The 8,776-nt window shown below is 40.1% G+C and overlaps 1 protein-coding gene across 1 annotated transcript in view; it reads left to right on the forward strand.

Moving 5' to 3' along the window:
- NOSTRIN (nitric oxide synthase trafficking) overlaps window positions 1-8,776 on the forward strand; it is a 64,882-nt gene that overhangs the window by 50,154 nt on the left and 5,952 nt on the right. The window contains exons 8-13 of the mRNA XM_006902118.1: window positions 184-282; window positions 380-505; window positions 2,977-3,085; window positions 4,491-4,576; window positions 5,820-5,945; window positions 7,414-7,531. Of these exons, the coding sequence (XP_006902180.1) occupies window positions 184-282; window positions 380-505; window positions 2,977-3,085; window positions 4,491-4,576; window positions 5,820-5,945; window positions 7,414-7,531 (664 nt within the window). The remainder of the gene's footprint in view (window positions 1-183; window positions 283-379; window positions 506-2,976; window positions 3,086-4,490; window positions 4,577-5,819; window positions 5,946-7,413; window positions 7,532-8,776) is intronic.

The following is an 8,776-nucleotide window of genomic DNA, read 5'->3' on the forward strand; positions in this document are numbered from 1 at the left end:
TATATATATATAATTTGTACATATATAAAAAATCTCCTTAAACAAACAAACAAACAAAAACCCTTGCTGTTGTTAGCTGCTGTTGAATTGACTATGACTCACTATAACGTACAGTGTTGGATGATCTGCTGGAGTTTTGCATTACAGCTGGCTGATCTCACCAATATGTTCCGTACTTTTCAGAGCATCCTGGAACTGGAGAAGGAAAGGATCCAACTTCTGTGCAATAACCTGAACCAGTACAACCATCACATTTCCATTTTTGGTCAGAGCTTGAACACAGTGAGTAGTGAAGATTCCCCCATTTTGACATACATGTTAAGGATGGCCAGGAGATGTGTATTCAGTCTGCTTCCCCTGCCCCCCCTCGACCCTGCAGTGCCACACTCAGAGTCACTGTGCCATCAGCAAGATCGACGTCGAGAAAGATATCCAGTCTCTAATGGAAGAAACAACAGTTGCACCTACAGAAAAAAAATCCGAGCTCCTACTAGTTGATTACTTTGTAAGTATGGATGAAAAGGAGTTAATCATGCAGTTAGAGTGTTATTTGGGGGGAGAAATGATGTAAGTGTAAAGGGACCATCATGTTTCTTTAAATAAAGACAATCATCTTTTCACAGTTCACGCAAATGTGAAGAAACAGTGAGTGGTTTATAAACTGACTGATGCAAGCATATCTTAGGTCTTTCCTGGAAGAGAGGGGCAATTCAAGTAGGCTTTTGGACTGAATCTCCACACTATTTTCTTTAATGATAACACCAGGCAGAAAAGTTTTATGATCTATAAATTATTTGTACCCATAATAGTTGTCATTGGAATGTAGCAAATTATCCCTAAACTTAATAGCTTAGAGCACACATTTATCACCACAAAGTCTGTGTGGCTCAGTAATGCAGGTGTGGCCTAGCCAGTCCTTCTGGTTCAAGACTGTAGTCTGACAAGCTGCAGTCAAGGTATCAAGGGGTTGACAGGACTACAGTGAGAGGCTTTACTGGGGAAGGATCCACTTTCTAGCTCACCCACAGGGCTGCTGGCCAATTCCTGTGCCTGCTTGGCCAATGACATCTATTTCTTGCCATGTGGATATCACACAACATGGGCTTCCTCCAGAAGCAGTGCACCAGAGAGAACGAAGGGTATCCAAGAGTGCAGTCATGGTCTTTATAACTTCATTACAGCAGTGGCAGCCCACCACTCCTGCCATATGCTGTTTGTTAGAAGCAAACATACAGGCTGTTACCCCTCTGCTCCAGACATCTGAGCCTCAGCTACATGCCCACCCCAATCCGAGAATCCTAATTTTTTCTTTTCTTCACTTCGCTTTTCAAGTCATGCACATTAAAGCTCAGAAAATGTAAGTAGCTTCTCGCAATGTATGTGATATAATTCCCATGCCAGCCTTCAAATCAGGCTCAAGGTACCTCAGACAAGTTTTTCTTTCACTACGTTTGCTAAGCGTCTGGTTCATATGAAGTCCTTGATACACGTCTCAGGGTCTTCTCTCTATTCTTTGCTTGCAGTTTATATACCTGTGGTGCACTTTGTCCTCTTGCTTGATATTTATTTTTAAGTGCTGGCTGGATCTTTTAGTCTGCTTGAAGCTTTCCAGCTCAATGGGTCACACTTCCTGTGTGTACCATTCATGCTGCCTTGAGTGAGAGTAGCCTTGAATTGCAAGTTCTCTTTAACATTGTGTTTTAAGACTAAACAAGACTCCACATCTATTTTATAGACAGCACATGTGTTTTAACTCATGTGTTCCCAGTTGCCAGCCAACAGAGAACTCAGTAAACATTAATTGTATGCCTAAGGCAGTTCTGGCAGAACATACATGCAGCACTGAGGTCATGGAGGGACTTTGACTTGAATGTAAATAAATACAAGGCAAAATTGGTTGCTATTGGTTGATTCCAACTCATGATGATTTCGTTGGTTGAGTAGAATTGTGCTCCACAGAGTTGTCATTGGCTGACTGTTTGGAAGTAGATCACCAGACAATGAACTTCTTGGGGAACTCAAAGCCTTAACTTTGCAGTTTGCAGCTAAGTGCAGCACCCAGGGACTCCACAGAGAAATGTTGTTATTGTTATGTGCCATTGAATCACTTGCAACTCATAGTGATCTTATGTACAACAGCTCTGAACCCTGTCCTGTCTTGAGCCAGTCCCACTGACTCTGACACACCTACCCCCATTATCCCAGTTACTGTATCAATTCATCTCATCTGAGGTCTTCCTCTCCTGCGCTGTCCCTCTACCCTTCTAAGCATGATGTTCTTCTCCAAGGACAAGTCCCTCCTGGCCTTGCGCCCTAAGTATGTGAGACGGAGCTTCAAAATCCTAGCCTCCAAGGAGAAACTTGGTTTCTCCCTCTCCAAGACAGACTTATTTATTTTCCGTTTCTTTTTTTAGTAATGATTTTTAATGAAACATACATATTTTTACCACATGTTCTTTCCATTTAATTTTCCCCTATTCATTCATTGTTGCATAATTTCCTCTCTGCCTATCCCTCTCCCCCGCCCCCGCAGTTCATCTTTCTCTTTGAAAAGAGGAAAAAAAAATTTTTTCCATTGTTATACATTTCTTGGAGATCCATGATATGTTCGACTCTTCTCCAGCACCACAACTCAAAGACATTGATTCTTCTTTTATCCTTAGTCATTGTCCAGCTCTCTGGATAGGAAGGAATAATCATCTAACAAGTAGACTTACTTACCAAGCAACCATGATACAACTGTCTAAGGTTTCTCAGCCAAGAGCCCTTTGTTCCATGCATTTACAAGGTGTCAAAAGGCGATGTGTAATAATCAGGTTAGGGGCAATGAAACCATCTGGGTAAAACCAAAGAAGATTTTCATAGTTTTTCTTCCGTTACATAAAAATTAAGCACAATTGATGAAAGTTAATTGGGAGTAACATGGTTTACTCTTTTCTCCTTAAGTTGTTTGATATCATTTTTCCTCCCCTAAAGGAGGAAGATCCTAACAATGCCATGGATAAAGAGAGGCGGAAGTCTTCAATAAAATCAAAACTACTGAGACTGAAAAGAGACATTGAAAAAGCTTCCAGAGACAAAGAAGGTGTGTAATTATCACATTTGGATGGCTCGCTGCAGGGAGGTATATTAGGTCACATCAGTGTTAGGATTGCTCACCTCTCCCTGAATGGGTCAGGGGCTATTTAGTGTAAGGAACTGTGAGGCAAACTTAGCATGCATGAATAAGGGAAAAGAAAGATGAGGGGGGAAAAATTGAAAATTACATTTTAGGGTATTCACAAGAACTCTCTGAGAATTATACCACCATTTTCAGAAACGTAGCATTTACTGCCTTTTGGAAATTGGCTGGAATGAAAAGCAATCCATTCGCCACAAAACATGATAAACCTCTTATGGCTAAGACTTTTATGTGTCTCTTCCTTTTTTTGAAACTAACTTTCTAAGTTATGTGAAAAAATTAATTCTATTTAATCCTATACTTAGAAATGAGGCAGGTTAGAAGGTTAAGTCTAAAGTGATGCAGATAATAAGGTGACATAACCCTTGGAGCATGTGTATAATAACTTGTTTGATGTGACCCAAAATAATATATAGCAGCAGTCAAGAAATAAAACCGTATATTATATTGGGCAAATCTGTTATCAGGGACCTCTTTAAAGTGTTAAAGGGTTTAGGATATTACTTTAAAGTCTAAGATGCTTCTGACCCAAGCCATAGTAATTTTAGCTTTTATGCATATTAGAAAGTAAGACCATATAAGTAAAGAAATCCAAAGAAGATTTGGTGACTTTGAATTGTGGGACTGGTGAGTGATCTTGAACAACCCACGGTCTGCCAAAAAAAACAAATTTGCTTGCAAGAAGTGCAGCCAAGTGCCCTTAAAAGCACGGATAGCAAACCTTAGTCTTACATACTTTGGGCCTGTTATCAGGAGGGACCCGTCCCTGGAGAAGGTCCTCATGCCTGGAAAGGTGGAGTGTCAGTGACAGAGAGGAAGACCCTCAACAAGACAGATTGACACGGTGACTGAAACATTAAGCACCGCAGAGATTGTGAGGAGAACACAGGACCAGGCGGGAGCCAGTGTCAACTCAAGGGGACCTCATAACAAAAACACTTGTCACTTTTGTTAGGAAATCTGAGGTAGCAAAATGTCCAGACATGTAAATACCACAGTGAGGAAGAGCCCACCATTCTAGTAATATGAGGGATGACCAGAGCCTGGGTTAGCAAAAAAGAAATCAAAACTTGATCTTGGCAAATAATGATTAGAACTGTTTAAGCACTCACATGTCTTGGTGTTTGTTAAATGAAAGTAAAGAGAACTAAAGCGTTCTCCATTCGTTAAAATTTAATAATAACTGCATGCATTCACTGGGGAGTCCCATCGTATCATCTGTGGTTCTTGCTCCCTGAGTGTGACAGACCCCAGGCTGGGTCACCCCAGGACAGGACGAACTGCAGTTGAGAACTTGATTCTGTTTCAGGCCTGGAACAGATGCTTACTGCGTATTCCAGCAACTCCTCCTCCGATGGAAAGAGCCAGAAAGAAACAGCAGTGTTAATGGATGAGGTAAATATTTGCTGTGTGCAGTTTCCTAGATTTCGTGGCAAAAGGACTATTTTTAGAAAACTTGCTTTCTGGCCCATTTCACCTCTGTTTATTTGCCTTTCCTTTCTCATGACATAGAACCATCTAGTCAACTTTAAAGGGTCACAGCCTCAACAAGTTGAAGGATCTGGAAAAAATCCAACTACCTAGAGATGTTTGCTTTCATGTCCTAAGAACTGCACCTAAAATAGAGTGTCTCAAAATAGACATATTTCTTGAAGGCCTAGAAACCATGTGTACGTTAACCTAGTTAAGACAAGTGACTGAAAGGAAGGGATCTGCATTCAGAAAGACTTGTCTTGGGATCTAGCCCTGCCATTTACAGGGACCAGGGGCAACTATAGAGAGCCCTGGACGTGCAGTGAATAATGTGCTGGCCTGCTAACCAAAATGCCAATGGTTTTAATCTGCTAGCCCCTCTACTGGGAGCTCTGGTGGTTTAGAGATAAGGGATTGTGCTGCCATGGCAAAGGTATACAGTTCAAATCCACTGGCTGCTTCATGGGGAAAAAAATGGACAATCTCATCTCCTGTGTAATTTATTGCCTCTGGAAACCTGGTGGAGGGTCAGCTATGGGCTGGTTCTGACTGGTCAGCAAACAACAGCCTAACAGTCCCTCTGAAGGAAGGAAATGAGGCAGATTCTTCTCATAAAGAAAATAAAGATTTCTTACCTCAGAAACTCTGTGGAGGGTGCTGGGAGTTGGCATAGAATCCAAGGCAATGGATTTGGTTTTATTTGGGGAAGGATACCTTTAGATTTGCAAGGAGTAGAGTGATTAGAAAAACCTGAGAGGAATTCAGGTAGAGATAGTTTTTCTGGTAAAGCTTTGAAGAAGACATGAAAGTGCCAGTTCCTTCCTTTGTGTATCTCATTTTCTCATGGCTTAGGCATCTAATCTTGTGATTTGAGTGCCTAATAATTCTGCCCAAACTAGTGATTTCAACAGTTTGGGGTTAAGAGTAGACAGATGCAACTAGGTCCAGCTGATCACTCTGTGGTTATTCCAGAGTTCAGGGAGATGGGCGCACAGTTAGAGGTGTGTATTTTCTTTGCCTGGCTATACTTAAGTTGAAAGTGTCCATTTCTAGACTTCCTTTTTTTTTTTAACACTTTAAAAATATTCAGGATATCCTTATGCCCACCCAGTTGTGGCTAATTTTCTAGGAATTTACTCACATGACCAGTTGAATGTATCCACAGACCAATTTGAAGCTCCACCTTTTGCAAGCAAATTCCTATAAACTGTTGTCAGTATTAGCAGACCTTGAGCAAAGACCTAAACCCAGGCACCCCTGCAGCACCTGCATCTTCAAGTGGAAAGAAAAGGTAAAGTTGGAGGGAATGGGTTACAATTCCTTAGCTAGGCTTGTTGAATAAGATGGCTTAAAGTCACTACATACTTTTTAAAACTGAATTATATATGCTACAATGTTCCACATCATAGTCGTGGAATTGTCAAATCTGATTTTATTCCTTCTGAGCACAACAATCAATATAAGCTAAACCCAACTGAATACATTATTTATACATTAAAATACTGAAAAGGTTTTCAGGGACTTTTAATTCCTTTCTCTTCCTCTTCCTGACTTTATTTTTCCAACTTAATTGTACAGTGAAAATTCTACGAAATAAAAATTTTAGTATTCATGCAAGCAAAAATTATGAGATTCTGCATTATTTTCACATGCTGAACAAGGCGTATAATGTAGATTATGCACATGTTCAATTTTTAAAATTCATGTGTGAGGATTTGCCAGCCTGGATTCTTCAGGAATTGAGATGAGCTCATGGTTGTACATTAGGGAGTAGTTATTTTCCGTTATGTATCAAAAGGATGGGCTGTAACCATCTTGTAATGAAGGGAGACCTTTCTCTGACATGGCTTAAGAACTCCAAAATTATCATATAAACAGAGTCATGATTGTTACCACTGTACTAAAACCAATTAAAATTTAGTTTGTTGCAGTAATGCTGTAAATGCTATTACCAGATGTAGAGGTATTGAGGAGTTGGTTGATGCAAAGGGCTGATGGACTCAGCTGCTGCTCAGAGGTTTGAGTCTACCAGAGACACCTCAGGAGAAAGGCCTGGTGATCTGCTCCCAAAAAGCCAGCCATTGAAATTCTCATGGAGCACACTTCTACTTTATGAGTGCAGAAGGGGTCACCATGAGTCAGAGTCGACCCACTGACAACTGGTAAGAGGTCGGCCTAGAGCAGAGTTGCAAATATAAACAATACAGTCATTGCCTATTCTAAAAGTAGGAACATTTCAGAAACAAGAAAGCTCTATAGTAATGTTTAAAAAAGTGCTACATTACTTATATTTATTAACAATAAATGTATTGAGTAATTTACACATTAAATAATTATGAATTTATTGTTGGATAATAAATTATGAATGGTGGTGTTGTTAGGTGCCATTAAATCAAATACGACTAATAGTGACCCTGTGAACAACAGACCTGAACCCTGTCCCATCCTGTGCCATCCTCCCAATCTCTGACACACACAGAGCCCATTTCTGTACTCACTGTGTCAATCCACCAGGTTGAGAGCCTTCCTCTCCTTTGCTGTCCCTTCACTTTCTAAGCATGATGTCCTTCTGTAAGGAATAGTATGTGAGATGAAGCATCATCACCTTTCCAGATAGCACTCACTCTGGAATAGTTTATTGATAATTTGTGGAAAAATTTGACAATTTCCTTGGGAAAAACAGCTACAAAAAGTGCTTTTCATGACTGCATGTGATAGCAATGTTGTTAAATAATGACATCCCCTCCTCATCTGAACAGGATCAGACACACAGTTATGTGAAAATACGTCGGCCTTTTGGGATGAAGAGATTAGAGGATGTTATGAGCAAGGATTCCCCTGATGGACAGAGCAATCCAAGTTCCTCAGCATCTTTAGGTAAATCCATACTTAAGGTTATTTGGGTCTATTTGTCCTAACAGTAAATCTTATTGCCACAAACAAGCTGCATTTTATTAACAGTGGCAAATTGCTAGTCAAAGAAATAAACGTTCCAATCAGGACTGATTAATTTGTCAGAATTAATTAGTATTAACTTGTATGCAATTTAGTACAGAAAATTTTGGGAGAAGGCTCTCCTCCCGTGTGATTAACGCCTCTGAAAACCCACTGGAGGGTCAGCTATGAATCTGTTCCGACTCTATGGTACACAACAACAACAGCATGAGTGTGTTAGAGGGAAGAAGGTGGTGGAAAGTGTATTATAAGCTGAAGGGGTACGTCAGAGGATGGATGACTGCCAGCTACTTCATTCTACAGCTTCCAGTTTGCTATCCACACAACCATCCTAATGCTCTTCTGTGGAGCTTGGCAGTTCTGTCTTCATAGTCTTCTTCAAATTTTATAGAAATTCTATCCCTTTGGGAGAAACGTGGTGATTGGGATGTTTGACCAGCGCCAGCTTGGTGCTGATCCCAAACTCATTTCCCTTATTCAGTTATCTGTCTTTACCAATTTATTTATTCACACCCAATTCTGTCTGTCTCTCATTCTGTGTGTGTATCTGTGTATTTCTCTCATTTTCTATTTGTGTGCATATCTCCTCCTGTGTTTGTGAGTATGTGTATTTCTCTCGTTCTCCTTCCTTGTAAGTGCCCCTGTGTTTGCATATTTATATCTTTGTGCATTTCTTCCTTTCTGACTCACTCACATCATACACACTCATACACTGTTTATCACTTTTTATTATAATTATTAATTTTAATGAAAATTTAGAGATTTTGGATTTCCATTCATTCATTGTTGCACTTTTCTCCCTGCCCACCCCTCCCCTCCAGTTCATTCTTCTCTGAAAAGTAAAAGAAAAATTCTTTCATTGTTATACAATCCCTGTCCACTCCACTGTGCACCCTTCATTATGGACTCATGTCATAACAATAATACCTAATCATATATACCTTTTAAACAGTTCTCTCTCATTTGTTTTCAATGCACTATACATAATTTATCCCATCTTTCTCAGTCTCCACCCACCCCAACCCCTATGTCAGTTCTGTTTTACAACAGTGGTACTATGCAGTATTTGTTCTTTTGTAACCGAGATGCTACACTCAGCATAAGGTCCTCCAGAGTCACCCATTTTGAATAATATTGCATGAGTTCCTTGTTTTTCAATGCAGCGTA

The sequence above is a fragment of the Elephantulus edwardii genome, unplaced genomic scaffold, assembly GCF_000299155.1.
Source record: "Elephantulus edwardii isolate Elephantulus edwardi_28Jun2011 unplaced genomic scaffold, EleEdw1.0 scaffold00369, whole genome shotgun sequence".
Classification (NCBI taxonomy): domain Eukaryota; kingdom Metazoa; phylum Chordata; class Mammalia; order Macroscelidea; family Macroscelididae; genus Elephantulus; species Elephantulus edwardii.